The sequence below is a fragment of the Oncorhynchus nerka genome, linkage group LG16, assembly GCF_034236695.1.
Source record: "Oncorhynchus nerka isolate Pitt River linkage group LG16, Oner_Uvic_2.0, whole genome shotgun sequence".
NCBI classification, from domain to species: domain Eukaryota; kingdom Metazoa; phylum Chordata; class Actinopteri; order Salmoniformes; family Salmonidae; genus Oncorhynchus; species Oncorhynchus nerka.
In genome coordinates, this window is record NC_088411.1 from 2598837 (window position 1) to 2625904 (window position 27068).

The 27068-nt window shown below is 45.5% G+C and overlaps 2 protein-coding genes across 2 annotated transcripts in view; one reads left to right on the forward strand and one right to left on the reverse strand.

Annotated features, from left to right (window-relative positions):
- Positions 1-18765, forward strand: LOC115143867 (epidermal growth factor receptor kinase substrate 8-like protein 1). Its single transcript, XM_029684294.2, has 15 exons — positions 1-276; positions 7807-7943; positions 8260-8324; positions 8429-8558; positions 8747-8835; positions 8911-8985; positions 11787-11935; positions 12617-12761; positions 12908-12960; positions 13063-13171; positions 14034-14159; positions 14311-14464; positions 14751-14916; positions 15478-15610; positions 16834-18765. Exons 2-15 carry the CDS (start codon positions 7853-7855, stop codon positions 16918-16920), a joined length of 1572 nt encoding a protein of 523 aa, XP_029540154.2. The 5' UTR covers positions 1-276; positions 7807-7852; the 3' UTR covers positions 16921-18765.
- Positions 17419-27068, reverse strand: part of LOC115143866 (putative RNA-binding protein Luc7-like 1) — a 19267-nt gene continuing 9617 nt past the window's right edge. The window contains exons 3-10 of the mRNA XM_029684293.2: positions 22863-22961; positions 22599-22709; positions 22336-22479; positions 21556-21732; positions 21190-21278; positions 20976-21017; positions 20708-20872; positions 17419-20565 (exon numbers count right to left, since the gene is read on the reverse strand). Coding sequence (XP_029540153.1) covers positions 20418-20565; positions 20708-20872; positions 20976-21017; positions 21190-21278; positions 21556-21732; positions 22336-22479; positions 22599-22709; positions 22863-22961 — 975 coding nt within the window. The 3' untranslated portion in view covers positions 17419-20417. The remainder of the gene's footprint in view (positions 20566-20707; positions 20873-20975; positions 21018-21189; positions 21279-21555; positions 21733-22335; positions 22480-22598; positions 22710-22862; positions 22962-27068) is intronic.

Here is a 27068-nt window from a genome sequence, read left to right on the forward strand (position 1 = left end):
CATTCTCAGTTCCTATATGGATGTATGCACATATCCGACTGAAAGCGAGCGAGAGAGAGAGAGAGATGGATGGGAGTGAGTGAGTGAGCAGCTGAGAACCATTAGGACGGACTCGTTTGACCGGTTTTACATAACTTAAGGTGTGACTGAGAGAACAATGCCATGGTGGTAGGGAGGAGAGGAGAGAGAATGGTGGCAGTTCACTGACGCAGGCTTGATACTCAGAATTACTTTGAAACCCACAGTTAAAGGACATTTAAAGGACACACAGAAAAGGTAAGATCATTTAGATGCTACCTGGTGTATATTTCGAAACTGATATACTACATTGAAATGCACATTGTTGAGTAGGTAGTACTTTGTGTACAGTACAATCCTAGAAATAAAGGTGTTATCTAGAACCTTGCAGGGTTCTTTGGCTGTCCCCATATGATTTTTGAAGGAAGACCCTGTTACAGAGTGTAGTGTAAATGCTTATTTTAGGCTGGATCATGTTGTTGTATTGTATTGGTGTGTGTTTTAATTCTGTAATGTATTGATTGTTGCTGCCTTCTTTGCCAGGTCTCCCTTGAAAAAGAGACTGGGTCTCAATGGGCTTTTCCTGGTTTAATAAATAAAAATAGGAAAACCCTTTGAAGAACCCTTTTTTGTTCCCAGGTAGAACCGTTTTGGGTTCTGTGGAAAGGGTTCTTACATTTTTAAGGCTGTCCAGAGAGGACGTTGTTTTTATGGGCAGTGGCAACTCATTCCATTCTGAGGTTCCAGTATACAAGAAAGTACCTTTCCCAGCATTAATCCTGAACCTGTATAAGCACACATCAGCAACACCTGATCTGGTGCTGTGATTGTGTGCATCCCTAACACAAGGAAAGTAATCACTTAGATATCTGGGCGCAGGACCATAAATACTCCTGTAAACAAACCTAGTCTAATCTGGGACACCCTAGGCTCAACAGGCAGCCAGTTTAGTTCCTGAAAGCAGCCCCTGCCTATGTGAGTATGTGGACTCACCTTCAATACTTATTCTAGGCTATGTGCAGCTTCCCCTTCATAAGTTTAGATAAACCCCCAAACCAGGAAGTACTAGCATTGTCAAAATGGCATTGAATGAGGGCAGTAGCTAGCACTTTCATGGAGTACTTATCAAGCAGCTTGGACTTTCTAGCCAAAAACATAGTCCTAGTTTTAATCATCCTTAGCACTTTAATGGCCATGCTCACACCTCCCAAGCTTCCATCAAGGATACATCCCAAGTAGCTAACAGAGGTTTTAGGAGTCAGCACCTCTCCCCCTAATTCCACACTAATTTCAGAGGACCTACTCAATTTAGGTCTGGATCCAAAAATATTTGCTTCAGTTTTCCCTAAGTGCAGAGATAGCACATTAACAAATTACTTGGAGATAATAAGCTAAGTATGCTCTCCAACACAGTTTTACTTTTGTGAGACACCAGAAGTGGAGAGTCATCCGCATAAAGAAAAAGGCAGCAAGAACAAGCATCTTTCATATCGTTAATATACAATAAAAACAGCAGAGGTCCAAGCACGCTCCCCTGCGGAACGCCACAACTCATTGGTTTTGCCTGAGACAGTGAACCATTAACCTCTACTACTTGCTCCCTTCCTGATAAATAGGACTTTACCCAGCCTAGAGGGATACTGCTTAACCTCAGTGCCTTCAGTTTGGAGATTAGGAGACAGTGGTTAACTGTAGATCAAAGCAGTACCATTCCACACAGATCTCAATCTCTTTCCTGATGAAGTCCGTCAAGTAAAGTAGTCATGAATCAGTGGAGTATGTTTTTCTAAAACCTGACTGAAAATCATACATTAGACCCTGTTTGTTAACATATTCATTCATTTGCTCATGTACAACTCTCTCCAGGATCGTTGATGTTACACAGAGGATATATACAGGCCTATAATTCCCAGGGTCAAACTTTATCCCCTTCTTATACAGAGGTATAACTTTAGCTTGTTTCAAGTACCAGGGAAAGGTACCTTGTTCAAGGGAGAGATTAACGATATGCGTAATACAAGAGCCAATTTGCTCAGCAGAATCTATAAGAAACCGTGCAGGAATATTATCGAGGCCTGTGGCTTTGGAGCATTTAAACTCTGCCAGCATACGGACTATTTTGGCTGTTGCTGCCTTTGCAAAAGAAAAAGAGTTTGGCTGAACCCCTAACTCTACATAATACTTACTGACTTGGTTTCTTCCATACAAACCAGAACTGGTGGGCAGCTTGCTAACCAGCTTGCTGGCAACAGAAGTAAAAAAGGAGTCGAATTCATTGGCAACCTCTGCTTTTCATATACCATCTCCCCCCTGATGTTCAGTCCAATACTGTTTAGTTTGTTTTTGGTAGTACTACTACAGCCTAGTTCCTTAAATTATTTCCAAAGCTTTTTAGGGTAATTTTTGTTCTCAATTATTTTCCCAGCGAAGTAACCCCTCTTAGCTTCATCCATCCTGCTCTGTGCTTCATCCATCCTGCTCTGTGCTTCATCCATCCTGCTCTGTGCTTCATTTCTGTGACGTTTATATAGGAGAAAATCATGCTGCTCTTGAGAGTTTTTAAAGGCCTTATTCCTTGCCTGGATAGATTCTAGAATCTCATGATTAAACCAAGGGCTAGATCTCTGCTTTACCCTGACCCGTCTAATGGGAGCCATCACATTCACCACATTAAGGAATCTACATTTAAAGACTTCCCAGGCACTGTCTACCCCTACACTATCTAGCACAGGTGACCAGTCAATTTTACACACTTCCTCCCTAAACTTTTCAACACCTTATTTTTTGAGTCCTCTGATTCTAACGGTTTTGTGACATTTAAATATATCTTTAAAAATCTTCCTTGTGCAAAATGTAATAAAATGATCACTGATTCCATATACTATTGCTCCACTCTACGATATTTTAGATTATCAGACACCAATATTAAGTCAATCGTACATTGCACTGTTTCACATATCCTGGTGGGATCTTTTATCATTTGGGTCAGAGTAAGTGATCTACAAAAATGCATAACTACATTGTGGGTTGGGCTATTCTTTTTGCAGACATCAGTATTGAAATCCCCTAACAAAATGATTTCCTTCAACATGGAATCATTACAGTTTGACAACACAATTTCAAGACCTTCATAGAATGCATTCTGCTTGGGCGGCCTATAACACACAGAAGGCATATATCCAGCCAGACAATCTCCAGATTAGCGCTTAAATCCGATCTGACGTTAAAAGCAATGTCTGATCTTACAAACGCACATATTCCCCCACCGTTCCGATCCTTCCTGACAACAGAGTAATTACCTATCTCAATTTCTGAGTCACAAACAGATGAATCCAACCATGTCTCAGTAAAACATAAGTCACCCCCACCTCTGATTTGCAAACCAACAGGCGTATCTCATCGATCTTCCACAGTAGGCTTCGGACGTTTAAGTGCACAAAATGTAAGCCCTTCTTCCCAAAGGCCTCATTGAATTCCCGATCCACTTGTAACTCGCCTCCCACTGCCCTTCCTCTGGTGGCCTCTCTGTCGCCATGGAGCACCCCTCCCAGGTGCTACTCCATCGTCCTCAACACGTGTACCCCGTCACTCACCTCTGGTGGCCTCTCTGTCGCCATGGAGCACCCCTCCCAGGTGCTACTCCATCGTCCTCAACACGTGTACCCCGTCACTCACCTCTGGTGGCCTCTCTGTCGCCATGGAGCACCCCTCCCAGGTGCTACTCCATGGTCCTCAACACGTGTACCCCGTCACTCACCTCTGGTGGCCTCTCTGTCGCCATGGAGCACCCCTCCCAGGTGCTACTCCATGGTCCTCAACACGTGTACCCCGTCACTCACCTCTGGTGGCCTCTCTGTCGCCATGGAGCACCCCTCCCAGGTGCTACTCCATCGTCCTCAACACGTGTACCCTGTCACTCACCTCTGGTGGCCTCTCTGTCGCCATGGAGCACCCCTCCCAGGTGCTACTCCATCGTCCTCAACACGTGTACCCCGTCACTCACCTCTGGTGGCCTCTCTGTCGCCATGGAGCACCCCTCCCAGGTGCTACTCCATCGTCCTCAACACGTGTACCCCGTCACTCACCTCTGGTGGCCTCTCTGTCGCCATGGAGCACCCCTCCCAGGTGCTACTCCATCGTCCTCAACACGTGTACCCCGTCACTCACCTCTGGTGGCCTCTCTGTCGCCATGGAGCACCCCTCCCAGGTGCTACTCCATCGTCCTCAACACGTGTACCCCGTCACTCACCTCTGGTGGCCTCTCTGTCGCCATGGAGCACCCCTCCCAGGTGCACCTCCATCGTCCTCAACACGTGTACCCCGTCACTCACCTCTGGTGGCCTCTCTGTCGCCATGGAGCACCCCTCCCAGGTGCTACTCCATGGTCCTCAACACGTGTACCCCGTCACTCACCTCTGGTGGCCTCTCTGTCGCCATGGAGCACCCCTCCCAGGTGCTACTCCATCGTCCTCAACACGTGTACCCCGTCACTCACCTCTGGTGGCCTCTCTGTCGCCATGGAGCACCCCTCCCAGGTGCTACTCCATGGTCCTCAACACGTGTACCCCGTCACTCACCTCTGGTGGCCTCTCTGTCGCCATGGAGCACCCCTCCCAGGTGCTACTCCATGGTCCTCAACACGTGTACCCCGTCACTCACCTCTGGTGGCCTCTCTGTCGCCATGGAGCACCCCTCCCAGGTGCTACTCCATCGTCCTCAACACGTGTACCCCGTCACTCACCTCTGGTGGCCTCTCTGTCGCCATGGAGCACCCCTCCCAGGTGCTACTCCATCGTCCTCAACACGTGTACCCCGTCACTCACCTCTGGTGGCCTCTCTGTCGCCATGGAGCACCCCTCCCAGGTGCTACTCCATCGTCCTCAACACGTGTACCCCGTCACTCACCTCTGGTGGCCTCTCTGTCGCCATGGAGCACCCCTCCCAGGTGCTACTCCATCGTCCTCAACACCTGTACCCCGTCACTCACCTCTGGTGGCCTCTCTGTCGCCATGGAGCACCCCTCCCAGGTGCTACTCCATCGTCCTCAACACGTGTACCCCGTCACTCACCTCTGGTGGCCTCTCTGTCGCCATGGAGCACCCCTCCCAGGTGCTACTCCATCGTCCTCAACACGTGTACCCCGTCACTCACCTCTGGTGGCCTCTCTGTCGCCATGGAGCACCCCTCCCAGGTGCTACTCCATGGTCCTCAACACGTGTACCCCGTCACTCACCTCTGGTGGCCTCTCTGTCGCCATGGAGCACCCCTCCCAGGTGCTACTCCATTGTCCTCAACACGTGTACCCCGTCACTCACCTCTGGTGGCCTCTCTGTCGCCATGGAGCACCCCTCCCAGGTGCTACTCCATCGTCCTCAACACGTGTACCCCGTCACTCACCTCTGGTGGCCTCTCTGTCGCCATGGAGCACCCCTCCCAGGTGCTACTCCATCGTCCTCAACACGTGTACCCCGTCACTCACCTCTGGTGGCCTCTCTGTCGCCATGGAGCACCTCTCCCAGGTGCTACTCCATCGTCCTCAACACGTGTACCCCGTCACTCACCTCTGGTGGCCTCTCTGTCGCCATGGAGCACCCCTCCCAGGTGCTACTCCATGGTCCTCAACACGTGTACCCCGTCACTCACCTCTGGTGGCCTCTCTGTCGCCATGGAGCACCCCTCCCAGGTGCTACTCCATGGTCCTCAACACGTGTACCCCGTCACTCACCTCTGGTGGCCTCTCTGTCGCCATGGAGCACCCCTCCCAGGTGCTACTCCATGGTCCTCAACACGTGTACCCCGTCACTCACCTCTGGTGGCCTCTCTGTCGCCATGGAGCACCCCTCCCAGGTGCTACTCCATCGTCCTCAACACGTGTACCCCGTCACTCACCTCTGGTGGCCTCTCTGTCGCCATGGAGCACCCCTCCCAGGTGCTACTCCATCGTCCTCAACACGTGTACCCCGTCACTCACCTCTGGTGGCCTCTCTGTCGCCATGGAGCACCCCTCCCAGGTGCTACTCCATCGTCCTCAACACGTGTACCCCGTCACTCACCTCTGGTGGCCTCTCTGTCGCCATGGAGCACCCCTCCCAGGTGCTACTCCATCGTCCTCAACACGTGTACCCCGTCACTCACCTCTGGTGGCCTCTCTGTCGCCATGGAGCACCCCTCCCAGGTGCTACTCCATCGTCCTCAACACGGGTACCCCGTCACTCACCTCTGGTGGCCTCTCTGTCGCCATGGAGCACCCCTCCCAGGTGCTACTCCATCGTCCTCAACACGTGTACCCGTCACTCACCTCTGGTGGCCTCTCTGTCGCCATGGAGCACCCCTCCCAGGTGCTACTCCATCGTCCTCAACACGTGTACCCCGTCACTCACCTCTGGTGGCCTCTCTGTCGCCATGGAGCACCCCTCCCAGGTGCTACTCCATCGTCCTCAACACCTGTACCCCGTCACTCACCTCTGGTGGCCTCTCTGTCGCCATGGAGCACCCCTCCCAGGTGCTACTCCATCGTCCTCAACACGTGTACCCTGTCACTCACCTCTGGTGGCCTCCGCTCTGCTGTGGATCCCCCCCTCCTCCGGTGCACTCTCCACCCTCAGTAAGTCCTCTGATCCCACTCCACCTTCAATGCTCACACACCCCGCGGGTACAGCACACAGCCAGCAACCGTAAGCTTAATTGACCCCATGACCAAAGCTAGAATCGCTGCATTTTAGATGCATCCACTGCGCGCATTCCAAACATACCACATCTTTGCTGTTACTCTTATCCACCGTTCACAAGAGAAGCCTGGGTACATAGGCCGTTTGATGGGGTTCGTGATAAAGTGAGGTCCAGGGCATTGATGGATATCCCCCGATAAGAGAAGGCATAGAGTTATAAGATCTCCACCATTCATTTGAGATTTCAGACTGGATTTCAATGATCGTTTTGGTTTGTGCCAAGGTACTATGAAAGTTTGGTATATAACATTCCTTCCAAATCCGAAGTACTGGATGCCATCAAAAGTGTTGGCATGACTGAAAAGTTGCTGAGAATTTACTATTCTTTCATCTTCGGGAAAACCGAAGAACCCTTTTGGAACCCTTTTTTCCCCCAAGAGTGTATGTCTGTCTTCGAGGGTTAGCAAACAGACTAATGTCAGACAATATCTTGATCTATAAACGTGACAGAACTATTTATCTGTCGAAAATCTGTTGTTTCAATTCTGTCTAAAGTTGTTGAGGAATACATTTGCTTTGTCATTTTAGCTATAGATAGTTTTATATGTGAGTTAACGTGTATTAGTCACACTAGGCCTACGTCAATATTGATATTTGTACCTCTGCTTGTTAAATCTTGCATTCAATTGTTTTACAGTACATTTTTTTACTAGATTGTCACTGATCAAGATTGTTTGTGCTATCATTTCAAGACCTCCTTTTGTAACACTATTGTGCACATTTGAGAAGGAGGTGGTGGGTGCCGTTGACGCTATATGTCAATCATTATTTACCAAGGAGATGAAATATGTCACAGTTCCATATGCATTTACTGAAGGGAGTTACCCATGGTGTTGAATCAAGGGTTGCTATTAGCAACAGTCATGACCTAAGTCTTTCTGAACAGCATTTTTTTGCATGAATCATATTCAAGTAGCTTCATTTGTGTTTTATCCGCTGGATTCCAACCATATAATCAAATTACAAAGTTGCTTTACAAAAACTATCACTTGAAGGTAGAAAGGTACATGAAACAGTGTGAGTGTCCTGGTTAAAAATAATCTCTCTCCTTTTCCTCCAGACTTCCTCCGATAGACCCTGTTTTTCCCTAAAATACCAAAGCAGCAATGATGGACCCCTACGGAATTCCAAGCCCCCCCATCCCACATGCTCCCAACGCCCCGCCTTCCAACCCTCCACCTTACCCAGGAATCAGAGGTGCGTAGATGGGAACCATCCTTTTTGTTTGAGAGCCAATGTTTGTGAATGCTCTGGCAATGTCAATTAAATGCTTTGAACCGAATTGCCTAAAAAGGAGGAAGAGAGAGAGAGAGGAAGAGAGAGAGGGGGAGGGGAGAAATTAGCCACTAATGTATTTAAGGTAAAAGATTCTCAGGAATACAGAGATTACATTGTGTGTGTTGGGGGAAGGTGTGTGGGGAGTTAGAGTGGGCAGGAATTCTGAATGCAGGAAATTCCCACTAGGCAATGAATGGAAATGGATGCGAGTCATATTCTCTTCTGTCCTCAACAGCGAATGGTGTAAACGGCGGCCAACCTCAGCCTGATATTTCTTTTCTACGAGCTGAGAGAGAAGTGGTATATAATAATATTATCATACACTTTACAATTTCAATATTATATGTTTTAATCACAATTTTACTGTAGGGTTAACATGTCTTTTTCATGTGTCTCAATTTTAGGGGATCCTTAATCATTGTTTCGATGACATTGAGGTCTTCATGGCAAAGCTACAACAGACTGCAGTGGCTGCCACAGTTCTAAGCCAGAGGAAGAAGAAAAATAAGAAAAGTCACAAGCAAACAGCAGAGGGTAAGAGGGATAAGGAATTTGTTTTTGTTTTGTCCTACGCTACTCACAAACCCTATAGGGCTCAGGATTCACATGGGCAACAATATGTTTGCTAGCCAAGTGACCCGAACTGGTTCAACTCAGGATGCCATTCAAAGTTCAAATCACTGATCATTTATTTTTTCCCCTGCCTTTTCTCTTGAATATAGAGGACTTGCTTACTGCAAAAGCTTGCCCTCCACCTGAAGAAGAATTCATGGATATCTTCCAAAAATTTAAATACTGCTTCAGTCTTCTGGTGAGTCAAGGAAACATTGCCACTACTATGTCAACAAAACAGTTTAGATAGTGTACTCATCATATTTCTTCCCAGGCTCGTCTCAAGTCTTCCATCTCCAACCCATCCTCAAAAGAGCTGCTCCACCATGTGTTCAAACCACTGGATATGGTGAGTCAACAATGACAACCTTTATATCCATTGCTCATGCACCTGTTGCTATTGTTGTCAACACAGGATTATATCTTTAGAACTAGAAGGAGGGAACCAAAAGTAGTATCTTTAAAAATACTTTTTTACATTTTCATTAGTATCCTTGCTATGTCATCTCAATTGTGAAATTAGATAGGTGAGTGATTCTCATATTTAACAGATAAATTCGTGAGTATGTTTAGAAATGATGTCATGTTGATTTGACTCCTTGTTACATACTTACTAGGCTATTGTACATAGGCTATGTGTATGCTCTAATCTAATATTTGCCCATGTCTGTCCATATATAGTTTGTGTATTGATACACATGTGCAGTGCCTTCAGGAAGTATTCATACCCCTTGACTTATTTCACATTTTGTTTTGTTACAGCCTGAATTCAAAATTCATTAAATAGATTTCTCTCTCTCACCTATCTACACACAATAGCCCATAATGACAAAGTGAAAACATGCTTTAAGAAATTTCTGCAACTTTATTGAAAATGAAATACATATCTCATTTGCACCCATGAGTCAATATCACTTTTGGGAACAATTACAGATGTGAGTCTCTAAGAGCTTTCCATAGATGTAAGTATAAACTGTACCTCAGGATCCTTCACTGTCTTCTTGGTAAATAACTCCAGTGTAGATTTGGCCTTGGGTTTTCGGTTATTGTCCTACTGAAAGGTGAATTCAGCCAGAAATCTTGCTTGTTTGTAGGTGACCAAATACTTATTTTCCACCATAATTTGCAAATAAATTCATAAAAAATCCTACAATGTGATTTTCTGGATTTTTTAAATAATTTTGTCTGTCATATTTGAAGTGTACCTACAGGCCTCTTTCATCTTTTTAAGTGGGAGAACTTGCACAATTGGTGGCTGACTAAATATTTTTTTGCCAAACTGTATGTGTGGGGTACAGTCATTCAAACATCTTGTTAATTTACTCCCAAACTTATTTAGGCTTGCCATAAAGGAATGAGTACGTATTGGCTCACATTTCAGCTTTTCATTTTTTATTAATTTGTAAAATTTTCATAAAACAGAATTCCACATTGACAATATGGGGTATTGTGTGTAGGCCAGTGACAGACAATTTAAACATAATCCATTTTAAATTTAGGCTTTAACACAAAATGTGGAAAAAGTCAATGGGTGTGAATACTTTCTGAAGTCACTGTATGTTTGCCTACAGGCAAGTATGCATTTTGTAGAAGAATTGTAATGCTTTTCAACACGGGGGGAAAACATTACCGGAAAAATATTTTGATATTTTGAGGGCTGTTCAATATTTGCACAAGGCAGTGCACCCAGTGTGTTATCACAGATTGAAACTTTGGTCACATTTTCTTAGCATAAACATTATAAACAGACTCATAAGAAGAAGACATGTTGACCCAAATAAGATATAAGACTGCTAAGTATGAGAGTTTAGACTAATAAAAGATGGTAAATATACATATAGGAAATAACCTTGTTCAGGTGTGCCAGTTTACACAGACTTGGTTGGCACACTGTAAGAACTTCCTGCCTATAAAACTATGAATCTCTCCATGATGGAATAGAGGGAGGAGCTGGAAAAATGGGCAACCTGGCACACCTGCATGGAAACAGGGAGAAACCGAGAGAGAGGTGTGACGGCTTGCTTATCTGTAGCATTGTGTCTGCTGAGAGGGCTAGGAGGGTAAAACCTCACATGACCCTCTTGAACCTGGCTATCATGGTCAGCTCACTCAAACATTTGGTTTTCTCTATGCTGATACTCAGTTTATTAGGTACACCACCCATTCACAAAAATGGTTCTCTCATATAAACAAGGAGCCACGTGCCCATGGCTTTGTATATAAAGCAGACAGAAAGGCATTGAGGCATTCAGTTAATGTTCAATTGAACGTTAGAATGGGAAAGACTAGTGAATGAATCGATTTTGAGCGTGGCATGATCTTTGATGCCAGGCGCCGTCGGTTCCAGTATTTCAGAAACGGCCAGCCTCTTGGGCTTCTCACGCACGACAGTGTCTAGGGTTTACAGAGAATGGTGCAAAAAAAAAAAACCAGAGTCAGCGGCAGTCCTGTGGGCGAAAACAGCTCGTTGATGAGAGGTCGAAGGAGAATGGATAGAATCTTGCAAGCTAACAGGCGGGCCACAAACAGTGTTGTGCAGAATGGCATCTCGGAACGCACAACTCGTTGTCACGGATGGGCTATGTAGCAGACGACCACACTGGGCTCCTCGCGCAGTCAGCATGAGTCCATGGCCCCATCCTACCTGGTGTCCACGGTACAGACTGGTGGCTTTGGTGTAATGGTGTGGGGTAGTGGGCTGATGGCGGTGGTGTAATGTTTCTTGGCACACGTTAGATCCCTTGATACCAATTGAGCAACATTTTCATGCCCTGAAGAATTCAGGCTGTTCTGGAGGCAAAGGGGGATCTGACCCATTACTAGGTGTACATAATAAACTGGCCACAGACATGTAATGACAGTCATAGTGAGTTATACCAGTCAGTGATTGACAATATACTACAGGTTCAGTTTTTCAGACACAGATTAAGCCTACTCCTGGATTGAAAAGCGCTTTCAATGGAGAATCTCCATTGAGAATTATTATTAGTCCAGGACTAGACTTAATCTGTGTCCGTGAAAACCGGACCATAGAGTTCATTAGGCCTAGCTTGCCCGTCATAATGAATCTACTGTTGCAAATTCTCCAGTCAACCCATTCTTTCCAATGATCCTGATCTAAACTGTGATCTCTTTCCTGTGTGGCCCCAGCTGGTGAGGACTATTGGGGGCCCAGCTTTAGGAGCCTCAGTGATCAGTCCTGCCCTGACCAACTCAGCCATATCCCTGCTTCAAGACAACCTGACCGAAGAGGAGAGGCAGATATGGACGGCCCTTGGGCCCCACTGGACACTACCACAGTAAGTACTAAGTGCTTTGTGCCTCACGGACCCCTATGAACCCTTATGATGAATGAACTTTTGGCTATTTTTAATTTATCCCTTATTTTACCAGGTAAGTAAAATAACATTCTCATTTACAGAAACGACCTGGGAAATAGTTTCAGGGGAGATGAATGAGTCAATTGTAAGCTGGAGATGATTAGGTGACCATGATGGTACGAGAGCCAGATTGGGAATTTAGCCAGGCACCCCCTTATGACCACAGAGAGTCAGGACACCCGTTTAACGTCCCATCCGAAATACGGCACCCTACACAGGGTAATGGGATCTTTTTTAGACCTGAAGAAAAGTTGCCCCGCCCTCCAACACCTTTTCCAGCAGCATCTGGTCTCCCATCCAGGGACCGACCAGGACCAACCCTGCTTAGCTTCAGAAGCAGGCCAGCAGTGGGATGCAGGGTGGTCTGCTGCTGGGAAATATTGAGTGTCGCAGTCTCATGTGATAGACCTGTATGGCTCTCTTTTCTGACACGGCGGCAGGCTGTGACATGATGAGACAGCATGACCTGACGATGTCAATATTTAGTCAGCCAGTAACATGTGCCACTGAAATAGTACTGTGGAGAGAGATGACCTAATTCCTTTGGCTCATCTCAGTCAAGTTCTACACTGGTTATATTCTTACTCACTCTCCTCTAAGTTCCCAGCTTAGAGGGCCCGTGGCCCCGTACACACCTGTGTTTCTGGACGGATGGAAGCCAGAGCCCTCCAGGGCAGATGGGCAGGTTTGGGAGGATCCGGTCGAGTCACAACACAAACATGAAGCCTTGCGGGAAAAGCAAAAGGTATGGAATATGAGATGTACATCCATTTACATCATGTACATTGAGTTCACAAAGTGAGTAACATATTAATTTGCTCCTGACATCATCCTCTCCATCTCTCCCCCCTTTCTCTCCCCACGCCCACCTCGCTCTCTTTGCCAATTCAGCTGCAGCCTACTCAGCCAGTTGGACCTCCAGTCGCCCCTATGAGCGATGAACTGTACGTTCATAAGTCACCTTTGGATTGAAAAAAACCAAACTATTTTCCCATTGTTTACTTTTATTTTGTAGTAATATCAATCATCCACTGTTTCCCTCTCAGGTATAGCAGTGTCCTACCCCCTGAGGGAGAGAGGATGTACAGCTGCAGCTATGACTTTGTGGCCCGCAACAACAGTGAGCTGTCAGTACAACAGGGAGATACACTGGAGGTAAACATCTGAAAAGCCATTAAGTGACATTACGTTACATTAAACAGAACTATTCAGGAACATTCTTGAAAAACACACGCCTGGTAGCTAGTCTCTGTGCCACGTTACCAGGGCTCTCTTTTAATGGTAAGACACAAGACAAAGACCAAATCTGGTACAAAATCCGGTGATGTTGGTGATACTGTACAAAATCCATCGCTAGAATCAATCAATCATATTTATTTATAAAGCCCTTTTTACATCAGCCGATGTCACAAAGTGCAATACAGAAACCCAGCCTGAAACCCCAAACAGCAAGCAATGCAGGTGTAGAAGCACGGTGGCTATGAAAAACTCCCTAGAAAGGCCAGAACCTAGGAAGAAACCTAGAGAGGAACCAGGCTCTGAGGGGTGCCCAGTCCTCTTCTGGCTGTGCCGCAGGGAGATTATAACAGTACATGGCCAAGATGTTCAAATGTTCATAGATGACCAGCAGGGTCAGATAATAATAATCACAGTGTGTAGAGGGTGCAACAGATCAGCACCTCAGGAGTGAATGCCAGTTGGCTTTTCATAGCCCATCATTCAGAGTTAGAGACAGCGGGTGTGGTAGAGAGTGAGTCCAATCAAGCATTATTGCTTAATCAGGGTGTAAACGCCAGAATAAAAAAAAAACATAGTAAACAAATATTGGGCCACAAGTACTGAACACTTTGTCCTTGCCAGATTCTGGGCATACTGGCTCTTACCTTGGCAACAACTTTCACTGCTAGAAATAGAAAATTGTGAGTTGCCAATAGCACATGATTAATTCTATCACTCATTTCAATCTTCCTTAATTGTTCTCTGTATAAACATTGGCTCCTCTCCTTTTCTGTGTCAGGTGGTGGAGTCGTCCAAACGCTGGTGGAAGTGTCGTAATCGCTTCAACGTGGTCGGCTTTGTCCCCTTCAACATCCTGGAGCCAGTGTCTCACACAGAAAGCCCTGTCACCATGAGACCACCAAAGGTAACACACCAATGAAACACACGCATGCACACACACACACATGCCAATCCATGCCCATTCCTTTACTCACTCCCACATACTGGTATTCCTTTCATTGAGTCAATGTCAATGTTGTTCACTCCTCTTTCCTTTCCCCTCTGCTCCGGGCCAGCCTCCAGTCTCGCCTGACCTGACCAAGACTCACACTCCTCCAGGCCCTCCAGCCTTGAACCCTAGCTCCTTGACCCCAAGCCCCTCAGCCCACCACCGCCCTCCCCCACCATCATACAACCAATACATTCCAGCCGGAGATGACACAGACAAAGGTATCACACTGTACTGCGAGGCGTTATATTCTGCACTGTGTCAGAGGGGCGACTCAGGCGCTGCACTATACTATATATTTTCTCTGTTGTGTGAATGTGCATGTGTATACACGCAAGTGTGTGTGAGGGAGGCTCCAGAGAGGGGGAAAGTGGTTGTCTGTTCCCTCTGTGTGTGAAAGACAAAAACAGGAGAATGACAAACAGCGCTTTCAGCTCTTATGTCTGCTCCGTTTTAACAAGATCAACCAGATAGACAACATACAGTAAAAAATCTCCCTCTTCTCAGTCATGATGGTGAACGACGAGCTCCTCCAGAGACTGACCAACGGGAAGGCCAGCCTAAACAGGCCCCTGGTCATCGCTCGCTCCTCGGACACCTCGGTCCCCCTGGACTACCACTCACCCACCGAGGAGGTGGAGGAGTGGCTCAGGGGGAAGGGCTTCAGTGAGACGTGAGTTTGACGTGGCCCCCACAAACCCTAAACACATCCTACTCCAATCAGGGACATATTCTGGTCAAATCAAACTTTGTCACATGCACCGAATACAAGTATAGACTTTACCGTGAAATACCTACTTACTTACAAGCCCTTAACCAACAGTGGTTGAGAAAATATTTACCAAATAAACTAAAGTAAAAAATTATAAAATCAACAATAACGAGGCTATATACAGGGGTACCGGTACAGTCAGTGTGCGGGCGTACAGGTTAGTTGAGATAATTTGGGGTCTCCCTGTGTATCACTAACTTTGTGGACTTATAGTAACTCCAGGATTTCGTTACATGTAATTGTTTACTGATCAGTTCATAGACATGTCGCCATATACCAATATTCATTTACTTTCTACCGAATCAATTGTTGAACCTGGAATCGTCCTCAAGACCTGGATTTAGTACTCAATGGATCTTTCTAGTTGTTACACAGAGATGACTCAGTTGTTCACAGATGATTGAATAGGACAGATAAAGACTGAGGCAAGTGACTGACTACCTGTGTGCACCTCCCCCTCAGGACGGTGACGTTACTGGGAAAGCTGACAGGAGCCCTGCTCTTCTCTCTGAACAAGGAGGACCTACGAGAAGTTCTACCAGACGAGGGTGCCAGAGTGTACAGCCAGCTCACTGTTCAGAAAGCACTGTTGGAGGTACTGATCAGCCTATAATGAACATTATACATTACACGACCAAAAGTATGTTAATGGGCATTAATATGGAGTTGGTCCCCCGTTTGCTGCTACAACAGCCTCCACTCTTCTGGGAAGGCTTTCTACTAGATGTAGGAACATTGCTGTGGGGACTTGCTTCCATTCAGCCACAAGAGTATTAGAGAGGCCGGGCACTGATGTTGGGCAATTAGGCCTGGCTCACAGTCAACATTCCAATTCATCCCAAAGGTGTTCAATGGGGTTGAAGTCAGGGCTTTTTTGCAGGCCAGTCAAGTTCTTCCACGCGATCTCCACAAACTTTTACTGTATAGACCTCACTTTGTGCACGGGGGCATTCAATCAATCAAAAAAAAAATATATTTTTATTTTTTACATCAACCAATGTCAAAGTGCTATACAGAATCCCAGCCTGAAACCCCAAACAGCAAGCAATGCAGATGTAGAAGCACGGTGGCTTGGAAAACTCCCTAGAAAGGCAGGAACCTGGGAAGAAACCTAGAGAGGAACCAGGCTCTGAGAGGTGGCCAGTCCTCTTCTGGCTGTGTCAGGTTGAGATAACAGTACATGGCCAAGATGTTTAAACGTTCATAGATGAGCAGCAGGGTCAAATAATAGAGGGTGCCACAGGTCAGCAATTCAGGAGTAAATGTCAGTTGGCTTTTCATTACCAAGCATTCAGAGTTAGACAGCAGGTGCGGTAGAGAGAGTCTAACACAGCAGGTCCGGGACAAGGTAGCACGTCCGGTGAACAGGTCAGAGTTCCATAGCTGCAGGCAGAACAGTTGAAACTGGAGCAGCAGCACGACCAAGTGGACTAGGGACAGCAAGGAGTCATCAGGCCAGGTAGTCCTGAGGCATGGTCCCTCCCGGTCGTTCGGGAGCATATTTAAAATTCACACACACTGGATAAGACAGGAGAAATACTCCAGATATAACAGACTGACCCTAGCCCCCCTGACACACTACTCAACCCACTCAATTGGAGCTATATGGCAATCTGATAACTGCCATATAGATCCTATACAATTACTAATTATATGATTGCAGTGTGCCTCAGCATCATCTTACGTATAAAACAAATATTTTCCAAATTTGACTCCGGCTGCACAGTTAAGTTTTAAATCCACAATGTCCCTGCTGTGTTACCTTTCCATGTTTTCACTTACCATAACTTCTACCTGATTGAAATGCTGTTCTTCCAGGACGCCAGGAAGGCCACAGAGCTGGAGGCAGTGATGGAAAAGCAGAAGATGAAGGTGGATTTGAAACTGGAGAATAGCACACTGTAAGACCCAAGTGTCAGACGTCAGGTACCACTCTCCTAAAAATGAAAAGACTCATGCTGAAAGAGAACAATCCCTGCACACACAATCACAAAGACCGTCTTGATTCTAACAAAAGTTAGATTCACTGTCGGATGTAATATTATGCCGATATGAATTTTATGTAATTGGTGGCTCTTCAAGTCAGACTGTGGAGTCTTGAATCAAGGCTTTGCCTTTTGCTGTAAATGGTTGCCTTAAAGTTGAACTTAAAGGGCAATTGTCCTGTAAAGCCAGTAATCTGAGGTATTCTTGAATATTCTCGCCTGTCTATGTTGACTTGATTGAATCAATTGTACCATTTCCCCCTGCTATTTGCAGACCAACTTAAATGAATGTACACTTGTCTTGTTTATGTCCATTATTTGCACACTCACAATATATTAGACAACAAAGCCTTTTCTTCAATTAGAACTTCAGTTTTACACTTAGGCCCTGAGCAAAGATCTTAGGTAAGTACATTAATACAATAAAAAAAAAAAGATTTTTATTCAGGCTTCAAGACAAAAATGATCTTCCAGTAAGTAATACAAACAGACCTGACAAAGTCTACAGACGGCACACATTAGGAGAAGCAATGCATTCATTTATATATGTGTGCATCTAACTTCAAGTGACTGGCATACATGAACAAAAAAAATAAAGAACATTTACAAACTGCTGAACCAGCATCAACATATTGGAAAGTGAAATGGACATAAGGTGCTGTGCTTAAGATATTGTTCCCAGCACCAAGTGTCATAGGCCAAAAACAGGGTAACGTAGCGGACTACCAGGGCCACGTAGCAATGTAGCGAACTACCAGAGATACGCAGCGGTCTACCAGGGCCACGTAGCAGACTACCAGGGCCACGCAGCAATGTAGCGAACTACCAGGGACACGCAGCGGACTACCAGGGCCACGTAGCAATGTAGCGAACTATCAGAGACACGCAGCGGTCTACCAGGGCCACGTAGCAGACTACCAGGGCCACGCAGCAATGTAGCGAACTACCAGGGACACGCAGCGGACTACCAGGGCCACGTAGCAATGTAGCGAACTACCAGAGATACGCAGCGGTCTACCAGGGCCACGCAGCAATGTAGCGAACTACCAGGGACACGTAGCAGACTACCAGGGCCACGCAGTAATGTAGCGAACTACCAGGGACACGCAGCGAACTACCAGAGACACGCAACAGACTACCAGGGCCACGTAGCAGACTACCAGGGCCACGCAGCAATGTAGCGAACTACCAGGGCCACGCAGAGGACTACCAGGGCCACGCAGCAATGTAGCGAACTACCAGGGCCACGCAGAGGACAACCAGGGCCACGCAGCGGACAACCAGGGCCACGCAGCGGACAACCAGGGCCACGTAGCAATGTAGCGAACTACCAGGGACACGTAGCAGACTACCAGGGCCACGCAGCAATGTAGCGAACTACCAGGGCCACGCAGAGAACTACCAGGGCCACGCAGAGAACTACCAGGGCCACGCAGAGAACTACCAGGGCCACGCAGAGAACTACCAGGGCCACGCAGAGGACAACCAGGGCCACGTAGCGGACAACCAGGGCCACGTAGCAGACTACCAGGGCCACGTAGCAGACTACCAGGGCCACGTAGCGGACTACCACGGTAACGTAGGCAACTTCTAGGGTCACATACAGTAAGAAGCCTGGAACAGTTATTCTCAATCCAAAACAGCATTACTCAAAACTGAAGCATGCAAAGTCCATGTCTACACATACGCAGACTTCACCGCTCGCATGCCAAGACTATGATAATAAGGGTTAATATTTGTATTCATAACATGAAAACTTGTAAAACTCTATGAGAGAAAAAAAAACTAGCAACTGTTTGTGAACACAAAGAACAATAAATTCTAAAACTTAAGAAAACCTTGTCCATATTAGTTATGACATTAAATTGAACTGCTACAATCTCTCCAGCGATAAACATCCTCAGTTAGTATAAACCACAGATATAGAAGCAGAGGGTATTTCACAAGCTGACAGAAATGAGCTTGCTGATGTTCACAACTGACCAAATTCCCTTAGATTTCCAAATGTCCTGATCCAGTCAAACAAGAACAATATGGCTTAGTTTATCAATCTTAGGCCAGATATATGCAGAAGACATTCTATAATTACTGGTATGTTAAATATTTAGTGCAACATCAAATGGCAAATTGATGCAACCAGCATTGTGAAATAGCCTCTAGGAAGGGAAGAAAGCCTTGCACGGAGAAGCCAATCCAAGACAGTATGCTGGGTCGTGTTTATTAGGGCAATAACTGAAAACATGTAGCAAAGTTTTTACAGGAAAACAAAAATGTAGGTTTCTTTTTGGACAAGTCCAGGTGACCCCCCCCCCCCCCCCGTTTCAGTCCAGTATCTTCCATTTGGTGCCTAATGAACACCACCCAGGACAGTATGCTGGAGGTATATTTATGCAAAGTATCTCAATCACACATAGCAATTCTGACAGTTTAAAAATAACAGTATCATAAAACACGGCAATATGGAAATGCTCTATTCTTTAAGTTTATGGCCAACGGTCATTCATTTATCCTTTCTCTAGTTTCAGCTACTGATTCCCCCAGGAAATTAATATTCAGGACAGTTTTATAGAATCTAGAATCATATGTATGTCATCAACAGCCATCACATCTAACATACAGTCAGGACTTTATGTACTCCCACGCCCAATGTTCAACAACCCCCCACAACTTTATCCCAGGATATATTTGAACGCTTGAAACTAAAATATATATGCATGTACAATATACAGGTGACAAAATAAAGGAAACACTAAAATAATGTGTTTTAGTAGGGCGTTGGGCCACCATAGATTCTACAAGTGTCTGGAACGCTATTGGAAGGATGAGACACCATTCTTCCATGAGAAATTCCATAATTTGGTGTTTTATTGACAGTGGTCTCGGGCACCGCTCCAGAATCTCCCATAAGTGTTCAATTGGGTTGAGACCTGGAGACATGGTATATGGTTTACATCATTTTCATGCTCATCAAACCATTCAGTGACCACTCATGCCCTGTGGATGGGTGCATTGTCATCCTATAGGGGTATAGCCATGGTAGCCAAAATAATGGCCGGCCCAGCATTTTTATACATCACCCTAATTATGATGGGATGTTCATTTCTTAATTAACTCATGAACCACACGTGTGGAGGCACCTGCTTTCAGTATACTTTGTTTTACTGAAGTGTTTCCATTATTTTGGCAGTTACCTGTATATACTTCTGTGGTCATATAAGCGCTATGTATTTGGGACAGTGGATTGGCTGGAATATCGGTCAAAGCAAAACATCTCTGGATCATTTTGATAAGGGAACGGAGGGAGAATTCATACAAGGAGAGAGTTCAAATAGATGTAATGGACAGATGTGAAAGAGAGACAGACAAAAGGAGGTTGTGTGTTGAGGATGGAGACAGCGAGAGAGAGAGATAGAGTCCTCAAAGGTCTCTATCCCTGACCTCCGCCCGGCGGGATTCTGTTCTCCCGTTCTGATCCCTGCTGTCCTGCCGCCGCTCCGAGGATCCCCTCTTCTTGCTTCGCTCCCGTGAACGTTCTCTGGAGGAGCGATCGCGATCCCTGGACGACCTGGAACCATAAACACTGTCTTGTTACACACAAATCTGTGTGTGTGTGTTTGTCGTGTGTATATATTATGATAAGAAGCTTTATTATTAAGTGTGCACTTGTTTAAATAAGATGGAACGTGTGTGTGTGTGTACACTCCTACTTGTGTCGGGAGCTGGGCTCGTGGCTGTGGCGGGCGCCCTTGCTGCGGGATCGGCTGCGGTGGCGTCGCCTCCTCTCCCGGTCCCTGGAGCGTGAGCGGGAGGAACGCCGCTTCTCCCGAGACGAGGAACGCGAACGGCGTCTCCTACGGTCGCGAGAGCTGGACCTGCAGCACGGACCCAGAGAAGTGTTTTATACAGCAATAGACTAGGAGATAGTGTATTGAATAGAGTTCATGTGGCAGTAGATGGCTGGTGGCCCATACTAACCTTCTATGTTCCCTGCTCCGTTCCCTGCTCCGTGATTTGGTCCTATAAAAGTGACAGAAAACAATTGATGAGATACCACAGGGAAAATATCTGCACGCCTCCACATACAGTACATGGATTGATTATATTTTCCAAGAAGTGCTGCCATCACCACCGACATGTTTATAAAATCTGCCTACATCAATTCCATGATTTTTGCCAAGTTAAGACCAACCTCTTCTTCATCCTCTCCTCCTTCTCTCTCTCTTCTCTCCTCTTCAGGCGGTCCTGGTTCCTCTTCTCCTGCTTTTCCAGGACGGTTTTCTGATAGAAAATGTTCAGCGATGACATTAGCCTCAGTGTTTACATTAAAATGTCTTATGTTGATACATTCGAATGTCAAAAAGAATGTTCTTGCGGCAAAATTTAAATTAATCCCAAAAGGGAGATGTTTCCTGTACTTTAATCAAAAACAAAGTCCCTGTGGAATGCTCAAAAGGGGAAAGCAGTCAAAAAAAAAATCCCCTTTTGAGGATTATACTTCCACATCTCGCTAGGTGTATTCAGTAACCTATTTGGTCTGAGGTGGTTCAGAGCATACCTTCAGGGCTTCCAGTTTCTCCCTGATCTGGATGAAGCCCAGATGCAGCTTCCCGCCAAAGTGGTCGGCCAGGCGACGGTCGTTGTCGTGGAGACCCAGGTAGGCCGAGCACACCTCACAGACACGAAGCTTCTGCTGCTGGAAACTGGAGGCAGGCATGGAGTTTCTGTACTCCTCCTGAGAAGGACAAAACCGAAGAGATGGAGAAAGATAATGAATCAGGATAGGAAAGAAGGGGTTTCGAGTTCAGTATGGCAAAAACTAAGTGAAACAGGATGGTTCCACCTTGTCCAATAAGAAAATATTTAATTTTCCATTCCAAAACGTTTCTGCTACATTGAGCCCTACTGAACACGACCCAGGTCTACATTCAAAATCAAATCAAATTGTATTGGTCACATACACATGGTTAGCAGATGTTAAAGCGAGTAGAGAAATGCTTGTGCTTCTAGTTCCGACAGTGCAGTAATATCTAACAATTCTGCTACAACCACCTAATACACATAAATCTAACTAAAGGGATGGAATAAGAATATGTACATATAAATATATGGATGAGCGATGACCGAACGGCATAGGCAATAGATAGTATATAATACAGTATATACACATACGAGATGAGTAAGACAAGATATGTAAACATTATTAAAGTGGCATTATTAAAGTGACTAGCGATCCATTTATTAAAGTGACGCATTCAGTAACCTATTTGGTCTGAGGTGGGCTAGTTTGATGGAAAATATGCATGCCGTGAGTAAAACAACCCCTCCTCCTCCTCACCTCAGCATCCCTCTTCCTGCTGCGAACTTTCTCCACTTCCTGTAGGACCTTCTGGGCCTCATCCACATTCCCCTCGGCACCCAGCTGCTCTGCCTTGGCCAGGAGCTTCCCAATCTCCTCGTTCAGCTCGTGAACAGTCTCTGCCTGGAGAATAACAAACAAGTCAACAACAGCATAAAATGAGTCAAAATCATAAAGTTGTCAACATGTCATCCTTACACTCCACAATAAGATTCAGTGAACAAGGTTCATCTTGCCATCACCTTTTCAGCCACCTCCGCACTGATCTCGTCTTGGGTCTCAACCAGTCGTTTCTTGGCCAACTCTGTTCTCCGGTCGCAGTCGGCAATGAAAGACTCCAGGTGATCCACAGCCTATTGCCGACAATAGAAGAGTAAACTCCATATAAGTCAATGGACAACACAGACTTCTGCACTGGTAAAATGAACTGGGAGAAGTACAACTTACTTGCCCGAGGAGATAAATTAAGTTGTTTTTAAATCAAGCCGACTGTGGATATCACTTACGTCAAGCTCAAAGAAGAGGTCTCTCTCCTTGGAGGCAATTTCATAGTCGGCCCGGAGTGCCAGGTCGTGGGTCTTCGCACATTCTCCCAGATCCATACGCTGTTGATGAAGTCAACGTTAGCCAGTCAAGACACAGCCATAGATCCAACAGTCTGCAATGAACTACTTTAGAAGTCACAAAATATTCAGAATTGATTAACCACTATTACTGACTACACTTCAACTGCTAATTCAATAATTACATACGGGTAACAGAAATTAAATGTTGCACGGAAGAGTGAAAGTGTAAACCGCAACAAAATGTACATATTTTCAGAGTAGGGTTGTAACAATACCAAAATTGTACTAACGATGTGATACCAGGCCAAAAGCCTACCTGTGATTGGGTCCCAAAGAATGTAGTAAGGAATATACAGTACCAGTCAAGTTTGGACACACTTACTCATTCTAGGGTTAGTCTTGATTTGTACAATTTTCTACATTGTATATTAATAGTGAAGACACCAAAACTATGAAATAACACATATGGAATCTTGTAGTAACCAAAAAAAATGTTAAAAACATATCAAAATACATTTGATATAAACTCAGCAAAAAAAAGAAACATCTTCTCACTGTCAACTGCATTTCCTTTCAGCAAACTTAACATGTGTAAATGTTTGTATGAACATAAGATTCAACAACAGACAAACTGAACAAGTTCCACAGACATGTAACTAACAGAAATTGAATGACGTGTCCCTGAACAAGGGGGGGGGGTCCAAAATCAAAAGTAACAGTCAGTATCTGGTGTGGCCACCAGCTGCATCTCCTCCTCATGGACTGCGCCAGATTTGCCAGTTCTTGCTGTGAGATGTTACCCCACTCTTCCACCAAGGCACCTGCAAGTTCCCAGACATTTCAGGGGGGGAATGGCCCTAGCCCTCACCCTACGATGCAACAGGTCCCAGATGTGCTTAATGGGACTGAGATCCGGGATTTTCGCGGGCCATGGCAGAACACTGACATTCCTGTCTTGCAGGAAATCACGCACAGAACGAGCAGTATGGCTGGTGGCATTGTCATGCTGGAAGGGCATGTCAGGATGAGCCCGCAGGAAGGGTACCACATGAGGAGGACGTCTTCCCCTGTAACGCACAGCATTGAGACTGCAGGCAATGACAACAAGCTCAGTTCGATGATGCTGTGACACACCGCCCCAGACCATGACGGACCCTCCACCCTCAAAACGATCCCGCTCCAGAGTACAGGCCTCTGGGGTAACGCTCATTCCTTCCACGATAAACGTGAATCAGACCATCACCCCTAGTGAGACAAAACTGCCACTCGTCAGCGAAGATCACTTCTTGCAAGTTCTGTCTGGTCGAGCGACATTGGGTTTATGCCCATAAACCGGTGATTGTTGCCGGTGATGTCTGGTGAGGATCTGCCTTACAACAGGCCTACAAGTCCTCAGTCCAACCGCTCTCAGCCTATTGCACAGTCTGAGAACTGATGGAGGGATTGTGCGTTCCTGGTGTAACTCAGGCAATTGTTGCCATCCTTTACCTGTCCCGCAGGTGTGATGTTCAGATGTACCAATCCGGTACAGGTGGTGTTACGTGGTCTACCACTGCGAGGACGATTAGCTGTCTGTCCTGTCTCCCTGTAGCGCCATCTTAGGCGTCTCACAGTACAGACGTGGCAATTTATTGCCCTGGCCATATCTGCAGTCCTCATGCCTCCTTGCAGAATGCCTAAGGCACGTTAACGCAAATGAGCAGGGACCCTGGACATCTTTCTTTTGGTGTTTTTCACAGTAGAAATGCCTCTTTAGTGTCCTAAGTTTTCATAAGTGTGACCTAATTGCCCATTGTCGGTAAGCCGTTAGTGTCTTAACGACCGTTCCACAGGTGCATGTTCATTAATTGTTTATGGTTCATTGAACAAGCATGGGAAACCATGTTTAAACCCTTTACAATGAAGATCTGTGAAGTTATTTGGATTTTTACAAATTATCTTTGGAAGACAGGGTCCTGAAAAGGGGACGTTTCTTTTTTTGATATTCTTCAAAGTAGCGACCTTTTGCTTTGACATTCTCTCAACCAGCTTCATGGGGTAGTCACCAGGAATGAATTTCAATTAACAGGTGTGCCTTGTTAAAAGTTACTTTGTGGAATTTCTTTCCTTCTTAATGCGTTTGAGCCAATCAGTTGTGTTGTGACAAGGTATGGGTGGAATACAGAAGATAACCCAATTTGGTAAAAGACCAAGTCCATAAAGGGTGGCTACTTTGAAGAATCTCAAATATATTTTGATTTGCCTAACACCTTTTGGATTACATGTGTTATTTCATAGTTGATGTCTTCACTATTTTCTACAACGTAGAAGGAAAGCCCCTGAAATGAGTAGGTGTCCAAACTATTATGCATTTACAATACCAGTCAATAGTCTGCATTTTCATTGTGACAGTAAGGTGACAGCCCACTAGTCCTATATGAATCCATCTTTAGCCTACTCTTCAGACAACTTTACACACAGCCGACATACTCTTCCCAAAAGTTAGGCACCAAACATAATTTAAGTAATCAGAAAAATAGTGATTTGATTCAGATTTATCTTACATTACATTGATATGGCATATGAATCGTACCTTTAGAGCATCTGAGTAGACCATCTATGCATTTTCTTTTTTCCTGTGCCATCCACTTCTGTGCATAGCTAAGGTATCATGTTAGCTAGCTAAAATGACTAAACATGATCGCTATCAAACCAAAAACTTGCAGCCAGCAACAAGGTTTATAAAATTAAATAAAACATGCGCCAATTCGCAGTAGAAAGGGGAGACGGTAGCTCTGGCAATATGGGGAATAACTTTTGAGTTTGGGCTAGATACTCGTGGATTTCAGTGATGTAAAGGCACAAGCATGGCTGTCACTGTGCTCTACTTTTCCTCTATGGCAGTGGTACTTAAGAGGCTATGTGACAACGAAGCCTAGTCAGACTGGCCTGCTTGTTCTTACAGGCGAAACTAAAAGATACGTATCCACTTCGCTCGCACTGCAAGCTGCGCTAATATTTTAAACAAACGTAACAGAAACCCCATCCCAGCTCACCGTCACGGCTACAGAACATTTTAAAACTGACGGAGAGGCGCAGAAGGAACCGACGGAGAGAAGCAGCTAAGGAGGCTAATGGCTGGTTAGGGGATGCGGCTGGCTGCTCACAGCTGTCATAGGTGATATTGGATGAAGCACTCATTCTGATGTGCCGTCACACTCCGAACTCTGATATTCTATTTGTAGGACGCCTAGGGATGCAGTCGGTGCTCAGTCATTGATTTTGAGAGAGACGGTAGTGGTCACACAGGGAGGAGATATGGTCGTGCCTCTTCTATAGCTCAATGGGTGCACACAGAAGTATAATTGAGATGCTTTTGGCAGATTGCAGTACCCTAGTTGGCCTTCAACTAGAGTTACTCGATGAGAGGGGGCAACACGGAGCTAGCGTGTAACATCACTTCCAGGAGTAGCTCAAACTTCGTATGTTATGTCTTCCATGGGACACAAACTTAACTGACTTCATTTGGCTTCAATGTGTTATTGAGTCTTCACATAGGAATAAATGATGCCATGTGATCGATGGCTTTGTCCATTCATATATATACACACAGTGTACAAAACATTAAAAACACCTTCCTAATATTAAGTTTCATCCACTTTTTTGCCCTCAGAAAAGCCTCAATTCGTTGGGCCAAGGACTCTAGAAGATGTCCTTGGCCACAGTTGCGTTAAGTTGGCTAGAAGTCCAAGTTGGGTAGTGGACTATTGTTGATAGACACAGGAAACTGTTAAGTGTGAAAAACCCAGCAGTGTTTAAGTTCTTGACACAAACCGAAGCACCTGGCACCTACTACCATACCCTGTTCAAAGGCACTTAAATCTTTTCTCTTGCCCATTCACCCTCTTAATGGTACACGTACACATACACAATCCATGTCTCAATTGTCTTAAGGCTTAAAAAGCCTTCATATCTTTCACCTGGTCAATCTATGTCAGGAAAGAGCAGGTGTTCATAATGGTTTTGTACACTCACTGTAGTAATTGGTAGCAGTAGAAGATGTATTGTTGGCCGGGGGGGGATTACAAATGCAAACAATTATTTTGGGTTCAATCTGCAATATTGAAGCAGATCTACCTCCCCCCCCCAAAAATAAAAATTTGTCCT

What these genes read in the sequence shown, in the direction of transcription:
- LOC115143867 (XM_029684294.2), top strand. Translation starts at nt 7,853, where the DNA reads ATGATGGACCCCTACGGAATTCCAAGCCCCCCCATCCCACATGCTCCC. An exon ending in TCACAAGCAAACAGCAGAGG is followed by an intron (nt 8,559 to 8,746) that starts GTAAGAGGGATA and finishes TCTTGAATATAG; the next exon opens with AGGACTTGCTTACTGCAAAA. An exon ending in AATACTGCTTCAGTCTTCTG is followed by an intron (nt 8,836 to 8,910) that starts GTGAGTCAAGGA and finishes ATTTCTTCCCAG; the next exon opens with GCTCGTCTCAAGTCTTCCAT.